Consider the following 21,019-nt stretch of genomic DNA (forward strand, 5'->3'; position numbering starts at 1 on the left):
GAAATACATGCCACAATTTGATTACGATATTTTGAAATGGAAACATAAATGTTGTGAATTTACGCATTGTGGTTAAAATAATAATACGCATTCATTGTTCATACTCATAGAAGGCTAAAGATAGCAGGTTACAAAATTTATTACACTAATAATTGAATGAAAATAAAAAAAAGAAATGCATCGTTTTATGGAATACGAAGAAAATAAACAATATCGGTAGCGACCGGCAAGCCGTATCGATTTTCAGTCGATACGTTTGCATCTCTTCATATTCCGCAATTGGTGGGAGTGTTTTCGTCTCGATGTGAGTGTTTCTGTACATTTGTTGTATCTGTTTCCGCGTCGAATGCTGTTCAATGGCTCGTGGCGAACACTTGCACGGACGGACGCCGTGTATGTGTTTGATGTATGTGTCACTTGATGTGCGATCTGTGTTGAATCGTTTACGTATTTCTCAAACATCATAATATTTTAATGAAGTAAATATAGATCCTGGAATTGGCAATTTTTTGCTTGGCGTAAAATGTTATATTAGTACGTGACAGGCTTTGCACTTTGAAACGTTATGCTATCAAAAACAGTAACGTCGCTTAACTACATAAAGGCTAAAAATAAATCAACACACAAAATTCGCGCTCTCAATAAAGTTATACACCACACTTTTCCGCAGTATAATTTCATCGCTGTCGCCCGACAAAATTCGGTTCGGGAGTTGACAGCAGACGAATAGTCGTGAACGTTAAAATGTGGGGACATTGAATTAGTGGCAGATTTTGCATTTTTCCCCGGCAAGGGATAAAAAGGCAAGCCGACGCGACGGACCGACGTTGGAACAATTACGTTACGTTCACGCGGTGCCGCGGTAATTCGATCCGTCGGCAAATGTTGATTCGACCGCGGGGCACGGGAGCGCTGCGGGGTCGGTCGGCCGAACGTACGTCACACTGATCTACTTCGGCTATAGGTTTATTGAACTCCCACCTTAATTAAACTGAAAACCTCGCCAGCTCGCCGGTGTGGCTGATCTATCAACGTTTTTTTGATGCCTTTTCCTGCTCGCATATTGGGTTATTTTGCACTGCACTTCAATTTGGATGAGACTGAGATTATGTTTTAGTATTAATAGACATATAATCAAACCTCACACAATCTGGTTGAAAAAATATTTATTTAATTATTCTTAATTATTTATTAGTTTTGAAGCATATGAAAAGAGTGATTTAAAAAGGATATGCTCCTCCTGCAGTACTTATGAAAAAGCGTAAATTATGTATAAATCAATATACTTTGTATAGAGTATGTTTTAGCCGCGGCGTCTGTGTCTGTGTCATTTTACTGTACACTAATTGAACCAGGTGTTCGTTAAGATTTAAGTCGAAACAACTTTTGAATGCTTCGATTAAATAAATTGCTTTTATTTTTGTTTTTATTTTTTGAGTACCTAAAATTATCCAGTAATAAAAAGGATCTCAACTCAGTGATTGTATGCATTAATGTATCAAGTTTAACCCGAATTCCACGTAAAATTCCGTTATTGCAAATTTAATTTGGTATGAAAATTAATTTCTTGGTACCCCCACAATTTATTTTATTTATTTTATTTATGACACTTTACTATGCTAGTTATACAAATAACATAAAACTAAAACTTATAGCTAAACTAGCGCAGAGGGCGGCCTTATCACTAAAGAGTGATCTCTTCCAGGCAACCCACTGTGTGAAGTAATAAAGGAGGAGGTAGGTCAGAAGTACACAACTACATAAATAATAAATACATACACTTATATATGCATACATATTACTAATCCATATACATACTCATATGCACAAAATACATACAATACATACAATTTAATACGGAATGTATGCAATAATCAGAATATATTCCGTAACAGTGGTATTCTTGATACATCATTAATTAATTATATGGAGAATGCATGAAAATCATACATTACTGCACAATAATTCTGTTACAAACTAGGAGAGGATCCCTCTGTTATTATGATGAGAGAGATGATACTTTCAGATATCAAATGAATTATCGAAATTAACCGCTTCATTGGTTCATCATTCATTTGTTACCAAAGGTTCCGGTTAATCTTGTTTGTTATATGTGATTTTTGACACTATTAAATAAATTATGTGTGACTTGAGTCGTAGGTGAATATAGAATAAAACATTTCTTAGTTTATAAAGGACTTAATACAGCACTTAATCTGTCGATGGTTTTCTAAATTCATTGGCCATTCTTGCTTAATAACACGGGAATAAAATAAGTCATTTATCCTATAAAGGGGTTAATGAGAATTCAATTGGCGGTGTAATTCTTCATTTTCAAACTAAAAGTATGATGAATTGATTAATTTTAATAAATTGTCAATTACTTTGTGACCGATACTATAGAAGTTAAGGCTGAAGCTGAAGGAAGTAGACCCTGACGAAATTGTTTCTTTGTTGAAGTACGGATCAATGGCGAACTCTTGTACGGCTTACTAATATTTTGGCTTCAAATTTAATGAAATTTGTACTGGCTCAATGGAATATAATGGTATTGGTATAACCTGATGTTTAGAAACTTTGTTGTGATATTATGTCCTTGTTTACTAATAATATCTACTAGCTAAATCAGTAGAAACCACATTGGCCAACTAAACTAAATAGTTCACAATGTGAAAATTGTCTGTATTATATTCGAGTAAAATAGGGTAGAAATAGTGACACATTACAAACAAACATTTGTATAAACTTAAAAATTATTTATACAATTTTGTAAACTACTACACTTTCATAACTTGTAGCAATTTCACCAGAAGATTGTATAAGCTTTGGCCATTTAGATGGGCATATAGATAAAAGCGTTCATCAAAGGTGAACCGAGAGAAGACGAGCAGCACAATAGGCTTTATTAACATGCATATGTCCCGTCGATACAAATTTGCGATGAGATGACGTTCTTGCGGTGGCTCGTTCTAAGGGATATTAACTTAGCCATTTCTAGCGTATAATAGACTCTTGACAGGGCTTATATTATCTTTGTGAGGCACTTGCAAGCTTCAGCTGAGCTGAATGTGGCCGATATTTGGGTTTAGCTTGTAGAAGTTGTATGGATTATATAGTTGTTTGAGAGGTTCTCTTTGAATTGCTTTTGATTGGCTCAGCGATTATTTTTGAACTAGCATAAAATTAATATTTAACTATTCATGTATGAATAATAATTAATCTATATATAATCTGTTTCACTTATTTAAAACATTAGATCCATTTAATTTACAGCTGTAATTAGATTAAAACACGTCTGTAACGATTAATGTAAGACGTAATTAAACGTTGACCCTAATTCAACGTTAAACTAACTTTTTTCAATGAAGTGTTCGGGTCACGCTAAGACTCAATTTTATGGGGCACCAAGTCATTGAATCACTCCCTTAGGATTTGGATCATTAAGTGGGTAAATGGTTAATGAAAATAGAATGAGCACTAAACATCGAAGCGGAATTTTGCCAGTCACCTAGCCGTCGTTAAATTTTGTTATCGTCGCGATTAAGTAACAAAACAAGTCAAGGCTCGTTTACATTGCTCTTGCCCTCATGTAGCCGGAGTGAAAATAGCCTCGCTAAAACGTTCCAATAATACTAGTCAATGTAGAGTTTTCTAGAAAATGTTCTATGAGCTAAACGAAATATTATACTGAACTGATATAAAGCTGACTTCATTGAATTTTGTTTTATTAAACAGTGGACACGTTACTTTCCTACATTCTTCGCGACAGAAAGTGGTGCAATGTAAATGAGCCCTCAGAAGCGTTGACGGGGTGACGGCGCGGGGCGAGATGCGAATAATAATCTCAGTTTACGACGGAAGCCGAGTGAATCAATAAAAACACTAATAATGCACAAGCGTAATCCGGCTCCTGCAACGTGATTACCGGCACTAACGAGCTCGTAAAGACGGATCTCCGATGCATGGCTTAGCGCCGAAACATAAGCGTCGCGGGGCGTGCTAATACCGATACCGTCTCTAGCCGAGTGGTTTGTGATCCGCGCTTTTGTGTTCCATTTGGGTTATAGTTTGATATACAGTTTTGATTGGTGATCAAATGCGTAATAGTCCTTGTGGTGTATGTCTATGACATCATTTACTGACCCTGATGATGTACTAAAATGGTTATTACAAATCGAAAGCGAAAGGTATAACTTGATTGCTGCTACTTATTAAATTCCACGGACTATACTACTACGGTATAAATGTTCACGTTTAATGTTTATCAAAATTAAAATCTCTCTACAAAGATAAATTATTCGTTTTAAACAAAACGCGCGCAATAATCTCGGACTTTTTCCACGGAAATCCTTAAATAGTGTAGGATCCATTATTCTCAATTTGCGCCAAGTTGAAGGAAGCGGCTGCGCGGCGGGTGTCCCCCTTGATTAAACCTCGGGATGTAAGGAGTAACAATTTGTGCATTTACCTCGGCTCCAGCTCCTGAGCTCTACATGCCTTGGAATCGCAGTATTGCGTATACTGGTTTAATTTGCAGCTGAATTCATGCTACATATTTAATTAGAATGTCTGACACCAATGTATGTACTGGCACTTGCGTAGTCTTTTAGCTATTTTTACTCTGTAATCTAACCAATGAATGGAAAAGAATTCTCCTACTATAAATACTGAAAAGCTGAATTGTTTTAAAACCCCTAACGAGATAAAGGCGCTAGTGTGTTAGTGCACAATGAAATAGGTGTGCAAATTGGAAAGGATTACCTGATACTGCAGCGGCACCGGATCAGGAGTTTCGAATTAGTTTAGCGCATTTTCCTAATGCATTCTCGGGCGTATGTTAAAAAGTCAAAGAAGTTAACAATTCAGGGAAGCACGCGACATAATCCGCAGCGAGACGAGTAAACAAATTACAGGCGGGTAGGTCCAGCAGGGCCGACGTGCCGCCGGTCCGCTATTAATTTTAATTCCGTCGCAAGACGAAGATCGCCCCGGATGGGTGAACGGCACGCGCGAAACATCATGCGATGCAAAATTATTGAGATGTTTAATTGTGAGTGTACATCGGTTTATAGTGTTATTATGCAACATTTGGATAGTCAATGGCTTGCAGACTGATTATTTAGAATATGAAAATTGAATAAAGTATATTTTTGGGAAATAGGAACTGAAATATATCTCTGAAAAAAATTGCAGGTTCCTTAGAAGTTGTGTAAACAGCAAAGCCAGTAAGATCAAGCACCAGCCTACCCTGAACATTATACGTGACATAATACTAACAGATTGATAAACAAGCTACATCTAAAATTTGCTTTATTGTTTACCCTCATTACAATTTCAGTCGTGTAGCCGAGCAGCTTAGAAACAATTAATTCAGCTTCACATTCCAAATTGTAAAATCGAGTTATTTTGTATTCATGGCGTATGAACGGCGGGCGTAATTCGAAGTGTGAATTAATTGGGCGAACATAGTTATGAGCGATCCGGTTAAACGTCGCCGGAGCCAGGTCGGGTGTCGGGTGTCGGCTTCCGATCGCGTCCTAACGTGTTTATTGTATCAGTGTCGGCCTTCATCAAAATGCAAATAAGGCAACGGCGCCGGACAGTTGTCCGTGTTATATTGAGTTATGCCGGCGACGTGTGCGAATTGTCTGAAAGTTTGAGTGGGCTGCTGCGGTGTGCTCTTGTTTGATGCAGCCGGTTCATTGCATGCGAGCGGTGTTTTTATTGTTTTAATTTAATATTGATGAGGCTATAAATATGAAATAAAAATAAGTACAGTTTATATGATAGAATATCATGTATACTTTTACGAAAATGTCATCACACTATATGTATATTAGTTTTCCACAAGTTTTAAAGATTTAAGCATGCATAGAGAGGGACTAACAGCAAAATTGACTTTGTTTTAAACTATGTAGTGATTTATATAATTTTTGATGTGTTTTTTGTAGTAAAACAAGAGGTTAATGAATATATAAATGCAGAATAAAGTCACTTTTGCAAGTCGACAACATTTTACAGCCAAGGTGGTTGTGATTTCATATTTCGTCTTTATGGTACGGCTTCATGGCCAGACGCTGAGTTTATCAGCGAAGCCACAGTTGGTTAAAATAAGTGCAAAATGGTGGAATTTAATATCTTACAAATTGAAAATAATAGTGTAAAAAATGCTTCAAGACTAGAACATTTTGATATTCATGATTTACCTCTGTACAAAGTACAACTCCGTACACGATTTACCTGAATAAAATATAATCTATACATATAATAAATATGTAATATTGCAAGTGATCGTTTGGAATATTATGTATGTAATCTATTCGATTACTTGGCTGATTTAAAACATGATTACAATGAGAGAGTTACATCTGTACCGAGAAACAAAGGATATTTTTTTACTAAAGTCAACCCGGACGATGCAGACAGTAGCATTACGTTGGCAATGTATAAGTTATTTTTCGAGACAGACTTGCCAAACTAATCCAAGGTTAGTTGCATTTGGAGCTGTTAATAAGCGGCGCTCGCGTTTCGGTCGTTAGAGCGTGATTGTCGACACCTAATTAGCGACATCCGACACTGGGTGTCTAGTGTTGAGTGTCGAGTGGCGCTCACATGTGACCCGCGATTTATTGCGGTGCATCGCGCGATGTATGACGCTTGCATCTGATTAATTTGTTCGCTTTTCTTGTGAACAGAGATGTCTTTGCGATGTTCGGGATTGAAGCGGAGTTTAGATAGGGTGTGATCGCTGTAACTTTTGGGTTGCAGTTATTTCCAGCAAATCATCTTTCTATAAATTTCCAAATTAATACGGATTAAAAACCTTTAAATATAAAATCAACAATTTTCGTGTATTATTTACTTACTTATTTATACACCTGCGATTGATTTCCCCTTTCTAAATATACGCAAGTTTATTTCGATTCATTAATAAACCTCTTAGAATTTTGACGTTTCCTCGTCTAGTATTAGGTGCTACGTTAGTAAATAAATTTAATAAAAAGCTTAATATAATTTCATCCTTACTACTCAAGTTCAAACCTATCCTCTAATAACTACACTAGAATATCGGACATAAGAGCGATACTGTCGACATTTCATAACGGTCTCGGACACCGATCTCCAGTGTCGCCATCACACGAGATTTATTGCCGTGGAACAGTGGCGACTCGCTAGCATCTGATTAATCATATGTGCAGCATCTTGTATGTAGACTGTGTCGATTAATGTGACGACAGGGATTGAAGCGTAGTTGTATGAAAATAGTGAAGTTTGGTTTGATAGATGTTAATTGTGTATCTACTTAATACTTAATCACCAATAAAAAATAACAAAAGTTTCGTACTATGTAGTATGTACTATACATAAAGATATATACATAAAGATACATAAAGATTATATTGATTTATGACTTAGGAAAGAGGGTAGTTGTATATTCACGACATAGAAATTAAATTGCACATTAAATAATGTTGGTGGTACAAATTTTTCGTACTAATAAAAACAAGAGAAGAAAGAAAATGAAAACAAATTCAACCATTGTTATGATATATTATGATTACACCCATTACCTGCAAAGCTATTTATTATCCAACCAGGTATTTCAGAACGAGCAGAGCCCCTTGATTTCATAGAATAAAGCTACACTCATTAAGTTTAATAAATAACAAAACTGAATTTTATATTGATTCTTTTCCTCTTGTTTTCACAGGTATGGAAGCCATCATGTCGGAGTTCTTCAACGACACCACCACTGCTTTCTACATCATCCTCATAGTGTGGATAGCAGACCAGTATGATGCTATTTGCTGTCATACTGCCATCGCGAAACGACACTGGTTGAGGTAAGTGAATCTTTTGAAGGCCTTAGTTGAGGTATTTTCTCTATTGTGTAGTTTTTCCAAGTATTTAAATTCAAATAAAATATTAAGTGTCAAAAAAAGGTGAAAACTAACCACTCTATCAATCAATCAATCAATCAATGTTCGAAAAATTCGAATAGCGAATACTACCTAACGATCAAATGTAGACCATTTTTTCTGTTTAGAAATTGTATTTAATGCAATAACAAGTAAAATATCGACCATGTAAGAATTTCATCAAAATATTGCAGATTAGAAAAAAAATAACGCTAGCTAAATAGTGTGTCAAACAATAAGTATTCCATCTCATCTATAAACGCAACTCAAATTAGTACATGCAACAACCTTCAAGTTAATGTACCCTGAAAAGGCTTTCAAATTGTAATAATGTACGCAAACCAGAGCACATTGAGGCCGGGCGTTTATTGAAAAGTGATCATGTGTGCGCCAATATTAATTAGTGTATTGATATGGTGGCATCATTTGTGTCCCGGCCACTGTACATCAAATTATACCGCTATATTATCAATCCTATTCACTCGTATGGAATCGCAATAGGTCAGATTTCGTTTGCTTTAAAATGAATGGATTTTCCGCGAAGTACTGTTTGTATTTTTGCGAACACGTTGGAACATTGTTTAAAAAAGCTTTGTCGAGAGTAGTATATGGATATCATGTCGGATATGAAAAGTACGTTTGAAAGCCGGTGTAAATGATTGGTAATCTTGTTTTATATACACATTTCATACTTTTATATGTGTGCATTTGTGCAAATGTACGGATGCTTTCAAGTCTCGAGTCATCTTCTATCTACTTTAGATATTTATTTATAGGTACATAAATAAATTCTGCATCTTGTTTTGAAATATTTTCTAAATGTATATGAGACTTTTTTTACATTGAAACAAATAATATAGACATGTCGTGTATGCGTAGTGTTTGTATTGAGCTCGTTATTTCACCGGCATTTCTATGTTTGTCTCCAAACGTCGATATTATTTGACGTTTTCATGTTTACACGTGTTTTATTACGTTTGCATAAACACTGATTCACTTATAGATTCTTTTTGATATGAAATAGAAAATAGAATCACTTGTTTAATATTACTTGTTAGCGAGGTTGTGAATTTTTTAAATTACCTACCATTCATTGTTAGCGGCATTATAAAGAAACATTATACAGGCAGATAATGTTTCGTTTTAAACTTTCTGAAGCTATTATAATAAATTGAGGATAATAACCACAATGATTCAAGGCTTGTATTGAAAATCTCTTTCAACAAAAATGGTTGCGTTTATTCTATAATAAGTTTTGTGTTTTAATTTTATTATGACGTTAAAATTGTTTATTTACCGTTAAATATTTTATAACCCCGTTTGTTTTATTCAATTGTCTTTATATAAGTGAAATAAAAGCACATTTCGTTAAAAAAAGGTTTCTATCGTTAAAAAATAGAGCGTACTGACAAATAAAAATGACAAAATAAATCTCGTTCAGCGCATCGATGTCACCATATTTGGATAAGGAACGCGGCGGAGACAGTCACGTCTGTGCGTACCGAACACTTAATACCTCTCCGGGGATCATCTCGCAACTTTCGCACAAATAGTTGGAGCACTTTGTTTTTACGCCCAGCTCCTTGTCGTGTGCCTCTTTAATCAAAAGGCGTCCGGGCACGAAGCAATTTGGTGCCTGGTCCGCGAAAGCAATAAGGAGAGAGCTATTAAAACAAGCGCAAATAAAGCAAATTGAAAACGGCACCGCTTCACCCCTGGAGGGGAGTTAGTTTAACCCCCCTCTTTCCCCCGCACCGTGCCCCGCAACAACAACCCGATGTTGTCTACAGAGACCTTTGGTTCGTCTAAGTGCCATATAGTATATTTTACTTTTGTATAAAATGCGCGAGCATTAAAAAGTGATTATTTTTTATTGTTTCGAATGCACGGGGAGATGCAATGTTGATATTGCGTTTGGTTTTGGTTGATTCTTTTATTCAGCTGTATCGCTTGAGTTTATGCTACCTAATTGATATTAGCGTTGACCACAATCGCAATATACATATTAGATACTCGGAATATGTTATCGTAAGCCTCATCGAGGGGCAAGTGTAAGCCACACAGAGGGTGTAACCGTGTGACATATGTCCATCTTCCAGGAAATACCTCATTTATCACATAGTCGCTTAGTGAAGCGACCAACAAAAAACGAAAACCAAACGCAATATCAAACGAAATTAGTGAATTTGATGGCTTAAAGAGACGGCATTATCGGAAGCTTAAACAACATTTTATTATCACTTGAAATAAATAGTATTAATAATATGTAAAAATTACTAGGCCTATAAATATTACACTTGGCTCTTAATCCTTGCTTCTCCTCTCTACAGATCTCGTGTCTCAGGAACGCACTTAATTTCAATGTCAAATTCCGGATTTATAATAATTTTCACGTGGATGGTGTTCGCAATTGAATGTTTCAATTCATTCGATTTACTACTTTACATTGTTATAGGCGGAGTCAGGAATGTCATTGTAAAATAACTAATGAAATGAGCAAACAAAACATAATAAATTACTCATGATTGCGCAAAGAATTTTCATTAGTTTAGAAAAGCACGAGCATCTGAAAAGAGTAAAAATTTAATTTGGGTCGTCTTGTACCTACCTGTATTATTACCGGATACTATGGCAATATTAGAGGATAAAGTAAGTTCTTTGTCAATTTAACTTCGCTTTTCTTGTCCTCGTAATAATGTACTAAAAGTACCTTCACTTTGTTCGCTTCTTTGCGTGCACAATTAAATTAGTGCGATGGAAGTATGGAAACGTATATTTTCCCTTGTAAAGAAACATGTATGACTTAATACGATGTTTTTCCACGAGACTGAAAAAGTATAAACTTTACGTGGATTAACGTTTTCAAAGAATGACGGGCTTAAAAATGCAATTGGAATTCCGATACAAAATTTCCATTATTTGCGGCTTTTTAAATTATCTACATTTGTTTTTGAGCAGTGGATTGATTCTGACACAGTGAAATAGTTTGTTAAAATCTTTTTTAACACTGTATTTGAATAAATGTGAACTGTACACTGGAGTATCAAATTTGAAGCAGATTGTTTCTGTAGTATTTGTATGAAAGATCAATATACATTCATACAATGTTGCGGATTTATTAAATGTCTCTTTTAGGGCTGATTTTTCAATCCTTGGATAAAACTTATTCATCGAATAACGTATTAAACTACCATTTCAAAAATGTATTCTAATATGCGTATATGACAGTTTACAGGTGTCATTTTAAAATGTTCGTATAATACTTTATTGGACGGATAAATTTTAACCAAGGATTGAAAAATCGGCCCTTAAAGTATTAAACTTTATATAGTTATATTAATTATGTGTTAGATTAAAAAGAGACGTAGGTATGCAGTGGGTACTTACATCCAGTAAAAGTTTAATTACGTAGTGCTTTACGAGCAACTGACCAACCTTTGTTTTCAATTGCTGTTAAAGAAAAAGCACATCATTGTAACCGGTACAAGTTGCAGGGATACGGTCGTGCGGTCTCACAGAACCGTCGTCCCGATGACGAGCGGTGTGCCGCATAAATCTTTGGCCGCCAATTAAGGGCCGCCCCGACAGTTTGTCTACGATGCCGCCCTGATTGCTTCGCCGGGACACGCATTCGATCGATAACCCTATAACACGATAATATTGACCATATCGATGAATAGATTAGGGTAAGAAAATAAAACATGACATACAAAAGTAATACAAGTGATCGCATTCCTATTATCTGAACCATAAGGCAATTTAAATTTAAAACGTGGAATGTTTGATGAATTACAATCGTAAGATATTCACAAAATAAGACAATTGACACTTTACAACGAAATTGCGTTAGGCTGTCATCTATCATTATGACAATTAACCCATTGAAAGCAGCGTTCGTTTTAGTGGTAATGGCCGAAAATAGTGTGAAAATTCCTTTCGATCGTAATGTGATCTACATAAATTTAATACCAAACCCTGCACTCTTATGTAAGTATAATAATAAACACATACATAATTGTAGATGGGCAATGGTCGTTGAAGTCTCCTAGATAGAGTTATTCTAGAAGCAGCAATGCAACGCAGCCTAATTATGTTGTATTAGACACGGGTATAATTTGAAAAGGCGCGAGTTGACGGCGTTACTTGTTAGGCGAGCAGCGAGCGGTGTCTCGTATGTCATTTTAAGGATGTGGCAAATTGAAGGCTCCGCCGGGCGTCATAGTGAGGGGAGCTTGATTTATGCCGAGGGGCCTCCGCGCCTCGCCTTCGATTATAGGTTTATTCACTCGGTCGAGGTCACTATTTTATATTTAAACCGGAAAGAATACGCTCTTCAAGGACGTGTCATACGATAGGCAAAAGAATGACACGGCTGTGTGTAAAGGAACATAATCTTGCTCTTATGTGAGATGAGTAGACAGCTAAGGATACGTGTCTTCGCAACTGAAGATACACGTGTAAAATTTCAGTTGCTAATGTTATAGTCGAGCCAATTTAATAGGCAACATTTGACGTCTATCAATTTTATCTTCGAAGAGAGGTAACCTGCTTAAAAACATCGATTAAAGTGAATTAATCGATACGGATTTGAAACATTTGTAAATCGAATTTATTAATTTATGATGATTTTTATTCACAAGTAATCAATGCATTCGATTCTAGATGTCAGATTTCGATGTTCAGAGTAACGTCTCTGGTATTTAAAAAGAAAAAAGGTTTATTGACACAAAATTGTAGCGACGTCAGTTCTTCAATTCAGAAATTGTTTATTATGTTTAGTATGGTTTATCAGTAAAATGAAATCTTAAAATTACTTGTATCGGTCATTATTATTATAAATATGTAATCATAATTGAAAAAAGTTAAGCAAATGTGCAGTTCTAACAAAACGAAATATTATGTTATTCTATGTCGTCGTTACTAGGTTACGTTGTTGAATTTTGTTGAACTGTCAAATGTTGCCTATTAAAATGGCTCTACTTTAAGTTTATAAGCTGAATGACGTAACAGATATAAAAGAACAAAAGGGTTCATGTTTCACGTATACGTCAGTTGTAATAAAAAAACGAGAACATACTAATTTATAATATTAAAAATCAGTATATATTAGAAAGTTGCAGTAATTTGAAACGTATTTAAAATAGAAAAGACATCATTTATATTTATCCAAGTGGGAGAAATACGTATGTCCGTATGTGACGATAGTAAATGTCAATTGGAGTAGACGCTGCTACGCACATCCAGTGGTCGTAATACCTCATTATAGTTTTATGTGAGCTACACGGTATGGGCGCGTGAATGTTGTGATTATGAGGGTATTTTATAAAATATTATTTTCAGGGTATAGGAATTAAGTACCTCAGATTGAACATATTATAGACTTTCGACTTTTTCTATAATTTATTAATTTGTTTATCTATACTAATATTATAAAGCTGAAGAGTTTGTTTGTTTGTTTGAACTCGCTAATATCAAGAAGTACTGGTCTGATTTTTTTTAGAAAATTCTTTAAATATAAAAATTATTTATTCTAAGAGGCCTAGAATACTTTTGGATTGGATTGCATACAATTTTGAATGGCTACGCTCGTTGGACTGGAATAACGTAAACCGAGCATTACATTGATTTCACTGTCTGCTTCAACTTAAACCGAGGCCTAGGCAAGTATTAAGCATGTCTTGCCATAAGCCATTTCTTTTTCTCATACAATCGAGACATTCCTGTCAATATTATCATCATAATATAATACTAATATATATACCTTGTCTCGTCATTAACCATTTCTTCTGCAATCGTGATGTGCCTGTCAATATCATCATCATATAATCTCAAATCTTTTGGCACACGTCAGCTTGGTATCCTTAAAAACCGGACGGTAACTCGCAAGTCGATATACAAGCTACGTCTTTTACGGTAGTGTGGTCCAAGTGAAAGTGTAGTGTGTATTTAGTGGTAGAAGCTATTGAGTGGAGTTTAGCGAGTGTCGCGGTGTGGTTGCTGGAGCGTGCCGTGAATGTGTTGACGTCTGCTAGTTTAGGTTAATTGCGGTTCATTGGTTAACTTGTACACATACCCTTCTATGTGATAAATATATAGATTTTATTGGCAAGAAAAGTTTAAATTTTGCAGAGTACTGTAGTAGATTTTGCTACTAATTAAGAAGAAAAACAAGAGTGTCACATACGTATTATATTTAAATTAGTAAAAGAACCGCAATAAAATTATCATATCAATCGTTCAGAGCTCCTATGATTCAGTTTGACATAATATAATTAATTACATCTTATTTATATTTGCTGATAAAGTTTGAAATAAAAGGATGATCATAAGTAAACGATATCGGTGCTATTTTTTTTGGCGTAGATTATTTTCTCGAAAATAAAGCTATGAGCTAAAAGTTTTCATGTATGTTATACATTTCTGTATTCATTCAAGATAATGCTAGAAGAAAGCATTTAATTGATGAACAGTCCAAACGCGAAAACATATCATTATAATTATCAGATTTTTGCCTCATATAGCTCGTACATACATACAAGCGTTTTTGACGTACAGCGCTTTTCGATGTTATCTTCACATTGACAAGTTGTGACAGAAAGCGTTGTTGCGGCGCTCGCAACTTAATGCCTGATGGCTGTCGTGTACGGTGATTAGGTTCATTTGCTGCGAATTTTTCGGACCACGCTGTTATTTTTGTTGCTCGATTATTGCTTTCTATTTGTGGCGTCTTATTGGGTAAGACGGTTTCACGAGCGTGTGGTCTGAGCATGACTTTTTTCGGTTTGACATGGATGTAATGGTGGGAAGACATATTTAAGAAAATAATAGTTTCCTTATTCACCACCTTATCAGAGAGCTTACGATGACCAGGTTTAATAGTTCAGAACTATGAATCTACGAATATTGCAAATTGAATTTATATATTATGAATTGAACCGTATTTATAGAGAAACGATTAGATCAAGTGAAACAATTTTTTTGCTGCAGTTTAGTTTTAAAATAAACTCATTTATTTGTGTCCCGCATTTAAATAACCAATACAACTAGTCACAATCGCGACGAGTGTGACAAACGATGAACCGGCGCGCAGTGAACAATTTCAAGCTGTCACCGTAGCTGAACATTAGCTGAAGTGACAGGCGAGCCCTCGAGTCTCGAGATGCAAATGAGCTGGCTTGGCGCCGCCACAGGCGCCGGCGTGCCCTGCTATACTGCTCACCGTCAAGCGAGTCTTCATTAATTAGTGGAAACAATTGAACGTCATTAACGAACGGACTTGCTACGTGCTAGTGGATATGTAATGACGTAGTAATCACTCATAGCTCGCCTTCCGCAATTTTACTACGTATCTTTAAAGCGCTTTTTGTGTTGGTTCATGTATTTTTTTTTGTATATTTGCCTGTGATGTGCACACAGAAACTGGTATATAATCTATCCAGCTGTGCACCTACTTTATATTTTGTGTTACATAACAATCGTATGTATCATAAATAAATTGCTAATGCTGGACCTGTCTACCATTTAAGGTAGTAACTAGAATTCATCGATTTTTGTGAAAGTATACTTCATTTATAGTGACCAAAAATAACTTTACAAGCACTTTTATTACTCTACATAATCCCCAAAACGCAACTAAGCATTACACACAACAAAAACGCGGCCATTTAATATAGCATAGTGCTAAATTGTTGAACAGAGCAATTACATTAGGCAACGTAATCGGTCGTTGTAATGAAGTTAAGCGTATCCGACGGTACACCGCGGCACCGCCCTCAATTAAAATCTCATTATGTGCGACACTCCATACTGTTGATTATGGATCAAGACGGACCGCTAACAAGTTGATTAAAATTGAGTATGCGAATTTGGGCACTTTGTAACGTAGTGTGCTTGCGTATAGTTTGCCACGTGCAAAACTCGTTCACTAATCGAGAAGGCATATTTGGATTCAAAAATTAAAAGTATGATGCGTTTGTTTTGTACAAAATTTTATGTTAGTTGTAGTTGCATAGATTAAATTTAAGTGAAGTTATTTTCATTATTATTCACAAACAATTTACCTAATTACACGTTTTATTTTTCATGATTGTGTGACGTCTCCTTCTAATAAATACAAATGGATAATTTAATTTACACAGTTTTTGAATTTTAATACGTTTCACAACATTTTTTCTAATTAGCAAAATCGAATCCATGTCCCTCGGCGCAATAGAAGGTCGTCAGTTACTTATCCTTTCTCTTAAGTCCATTTATATAACCCCTAAAATTCTCCCGAATTTCAACTTCCAGTGGATTATTTGTTAATTATTACTCCAGGGAAAATAAAAAATAAACAATGTTTCGCTTATCTTGTTTTAGAAAGTTAAATCCATCCATAATTGGGCTGATATCTTCCGATACTTATTTTCACTTTTTCAGCTTTTAAAAAATACGATCCCTATCGCTAAGACTTGGAAAAGCGTTAAGTATTTATGAATAAATCTCAGTCTTAAGGCGATATATCGAGCTTATTAATATATTATGATGATTTCATAATATTCAACATCGCATTTTTAATGTATCTTGTTTTTAATTTTTAATTTTTAGGTATTTCCTTTATAAATGAATTAAATCGTTTGACTATGTTTTAATCGATCGGACATTCTAGTCTAAAATAATTCAATATATTTGCATTTCCAAAACATACATGTTCAAACCGTCTTAGATAAAATCTTATTGTTCACACAAAATAGATTATGAATTCGATCGTGTGTAGCCGCCATTATTTGAAGTGAACAAGCTATCTAGTCGATTATGAAAATAACATGTTGTTGCGCTCTCAGCTGTCGTCACGAGTTGTGCCGCGTGTAATGATATACAAATGAACAGACAGACACCGCGGCGACACACCCTTTTAATGTAGAATAAATAAACCGCAATTGACAATTACGATTAATATCTGATTGGTACTGTGAATCATTAAATATAAATATAGTTAATGTATTTGTTTAAAAAAAAACTATTATTTTTATTATACAAAATACATTCCAATTTGAGTATTTTTTCAGGCATTTTCGTTAGGATCTTTAAACGTTAGATTCTCTGACTGATTAGGGAAACTAACGATATCAAATGAACACGCAAAACGTTTGAAAATGAATATTTCACACAAAAAATAAAGTATCAACAAATTTCACACACGATTATGACAATATTTCGTAGATAACTAACTATGTTGCTCTGGCGCCTGTTCATGAGCTTCTTGGTGCTATTCAATATTTTTATCAAGTAAATATAAAAAAATACATATAAAATCCCCATTTACTAATTATCCGGCACAATACCAAGACACAAAATACGCGGCGCGCTGTTCGATCGGTCAAGTGCTACGGTTTGTTTGCAGTTAGGTGCGGCCGGCACGCCAGTGTTTGCGGCCAGTGTTTGACCGACATCTTTATGGTGACGGCCACTTCGCTTTACTGCCTACAACCTGTACTCGATTGTTATTAAGGTGGTGGATTTGTATGTAAAAAGTAGGGACAAGCCTTGAATTGACTAGTTTAAACTCGGTCGGTAAATTTTATTTTAATTACTAATAAATCAATAATTGCATGATCACTTTAAAGGGGGTATTCAAACTATATGATATTTTTTATTGAGGTGAAAATCTTGAGCATTTTCTACAATATAGAATTGAAAAGGTATTCGTAGTTAATTTATAAATATTTATAATGTTTTTCTGTTTTTATGTTCCGATAAGTCTTTCCTTTCCATTTTTATTCATCTTCTTGCATGGGTCTCAAATATAATGAAAATTAAAATTCACTCAACACCCGTACATAATAACTAGCACCAATACCGTAAATAAAATTACCTTTCATTATGTCCGCAAGCGATCCCCGTACACGTGTGCAGCATTAAATACTTACTGGGCAAATTGTTTTATGTCCCACTGTTTCATGTGAGATCGTTTGTTTCACGTTTTAAATCTACTATAATTTATATTTTAAACTCCGGTAATTTAAGTAAAAATTGAGGCGAACATGTTGATGTTAATAATGCAGGAAATTAAGTAAATTATTATCTATTCTTCCACACAATGAGATTGAGGAAGGGTCATTTATCTGCATTATTTTTGTATTTATATAATAATCTGGTCGGTTATTATAATGTGGAATTAACATATGGATATTTGAAAAAATATAATTATATCAAAATTGTTGAATTTTTCTAGACGTGCGAAACTGAGCGAATCATCCCAAACCATTTTTTATGTTAATTTAAAAATAATTGGTAATTAATTCAATGAACTCCTTTTTCATGAAGTCATACAAAACACTAGTCACTTAGTACAAAATTCATAACTACAATAGTTTCCGTGAACCACAGTGCAATTTTTCACAGTATTCCCATCGACGCCGGCTCTATCTCTATGATTTCATTATTTGCTTTCAATCAGAAATGTAAGCTGTACTCTCTTCGCGTAACGCCGCCTCATACACCTAGGATTTGAATGTTTGGTTACGTTTTCGGTTGTGATTGTTGTGTATTTCCTCTTTATAAGCTTTAATTTGTGCGTTAGCTATTGCTTTCCTCTATTCGTGTATAAATTCTTGAAAATTAATACATCTGCAATTACGTTATACGCTTTTCTTATATAATTTTTGCAATAATAGCTTCCCTTTGTACACATAGTTGCTACTTAGTCACTAATTTATCTAATATCAAGTAAAGTAGTTGTACAAAGCTTTTACAAAAGGATTACTCCGCGTTATCATAAAATATATAATATTTATTCAACATTTTATAAAATTGCACGATCTAATTTCATTTCTCTCTGTACAAAGGTTTTACATTTTCCAGGTATTCTTTGAAAATACTTCATAGTAACATGTTGCTTTGATTAGTTCGTCTTACAGAGCTCTAACAAGCCTGTGTTGGTTCGCATATTTTCTACTAGTGGTCCGCCCGGCTTCGCCCGTGGTACATATTTCGCAATAAAAGGTAGCCTATGTCCTTTCTCGGGTCATCAAAATATCTCCATACCAAATTTCATGCAAATTGGTTCAGTAGTTTAGGCGTGATTGAGTAACAGACAGACAGACAGACAGAGTTACTTTCGCATTTATAATATTAGAATGGATTATAAGTGTGAAACCTAAGTAGATGCTATTTTATATTTCCCTTGTGGCTTAGTAATCTAAAAAGCATTTTACGTAACATTGTTATGAAAAAAATATTAATTAACTAACACAAACGCGTCTAATGAACTAAAGCATACTTTGTTGGAAAACTACAGGGACTTTTAGCAAAAATGAGCAATTCTTCATGTGTTCATTAACTAATTAATTAAACGTTACTTTTAGTGCATAACCTCCGACCTACTAGACATAATATATCTTATGTCTTTGTTGTGACGTTTTTCTTTTGGTAATTCTGTATTTTAATTTGTAACGAGGCAAGTTTTTGTGTTAGTATTTTTGTATAAATAGTTCAAGTTCAAATAAAAATAATCATTTATATACAAAACTATTACTCTGAACTTGATAGAAAAATGATGGAACAATTGCTAAAACAATATTTTATGACGGCCTCCACGATGTTGTGGTTAACGCGCTAATAATCAATTCAGGGCAATGATTAAGGAAAAAGTCACAGTCAACTTTAAATAAAATCGATGACAAAAATATACATAAAAAACATCCTCACACCCTATATAGTCGACGCAAGCGACGCAGACCAACGTCAGTGCTACGCGCATCAATTTCGTAGCGCTACGGGGAGCTACGCTTTCCTCATGCGTCCTTTCACGATATAATGTGTTCGTGCTCAAAGAGATGCTGCACTTTGTTTGATATAAAATGTTTAATTTCGATCAACGCAACGACTCAGTAGTACGACTCAATGTTAGCGCATCAACTCCGTTGCGCTACGGGGAGCTACGCTGTCAGCGTGTATTCAGAGTTTGCACGATAACCCTGTATCTCCGGGATAATGACTTCCTTATTAAGGAGGATGTTTGCGCCACTGGAGCGTGCCGTCTCGTGTTCGACTGCTGTATGTAACTTACACTGTGACTTCATCGTTACTCGCACGGATTATTTGAAATTGTTTTAAGTAGAAAATATAGGTAAAAGAAAAAATTAATTTGAAAAGTCTAACATAGAGTTTCCAGGATGACGAATATTTTAATGCTTATTCATTGAAAACCTTAAAGATGATTATAAATCTAAATCCCATTACAATTATTTCGTTATTTGGTTATAAATGCTTGACAAATATAACTTCCTCCAAACTTAACAATAAATGTAAAAAGTATTTTATATTTTTGTATATCAAGCATGGAGGAAGTGAAAATACGAATCCATAAGAAAGCGCAATTGGAAAGAATCCATGCAAAACGACAACTTTTCGAGGCTTTCACGGCAATATCTAAACTTCACCGTTTTGAGAGTTATAACAAACATTTTGTGTACAAATTTCGTTCCAGTTATTTAAATGCTTTTTATGTAAATTTTGTGTGTAAAAGTGTCAGTGAACATCGAACGGTAATTGATTTGGAAAGATTTTTAAATATTTCTTCGGTTCGTTTAACAAAAAGTTGTCTATATATATATATATTATCTACTGAATTATTTATTTTTTTATGAAAAAAAAATATTATAAAATGATGTTTAATTAGAAATATCACCCTTACAATTTGTTTCATAAATTGTATAAGAACAACAATACTATTCAGAATTCAGATTCTTAAATTTGTACCTTCCCACCGCATTATGCCCCGTCATAAAGGCGAGTGCGCATTATATAAATATGCATTTTCACGTCCCAGCGGTTCGGCGGCGCGGCGCTATTAAACGCCAGCTTACGACAATTGTTGCGCTTAAAGATCGGAAGTCGTTGGCGTATATCGGCGTCGTATCGGAATTATCGTTTAGTGTAATGCACGGCGACAAGGAAAAGCTCTCTGCGCCCCGGCGAGCCGGCTTGCCTCGCCGGCCATTGCACTTGTGTGCATCTAGCTTTATATTTTTATTATTATTGAAATTTGTTACGTTCAGCGGCTCGCGGGGAACTTTGATTTTTCATATTTCACAATACTTATTGTAGGAAAGAAGTGT

The 21,019-nt window shown here is 34.9% G+C and overlaps 1 protein-coding gene across 2 annotated transcripts in view; it reads left to right on the forward strand.

Moving 5' to 3' along the window:
- Positions 1 to 21,019, forward strand: part of LOC123698962 (membralin) — an 88,452-nt gene that overhangs the window by 36,871 nt on the left and 30,562 nt on the right. For both annotated transcript variants that reach the window (XM_045645799.1, XM_045645800.1), the window contains exon 9: positions 7,712 to 7,844. In XM_045645799.1, coding sequence (XP_045501755.1) covers positions 7,712 to 7,844 — 133 coding nt within the window. The remainder of the gene's footprint in view (positions 1 to 7,711; positions 7,845 to 21,019) is intronic.

This window comes from Colias croceus, chromosome 17 (genome assembly GCF_905220415.1).
Source record: "Colias croceus chromosome 17, ilColCroc2.1".
Lineage (NCBI taxonomy): Eukaryota > Metazoa > Arthropoda > Insecta > Lepidoptera > Pieridae > Colias > Colias croceus.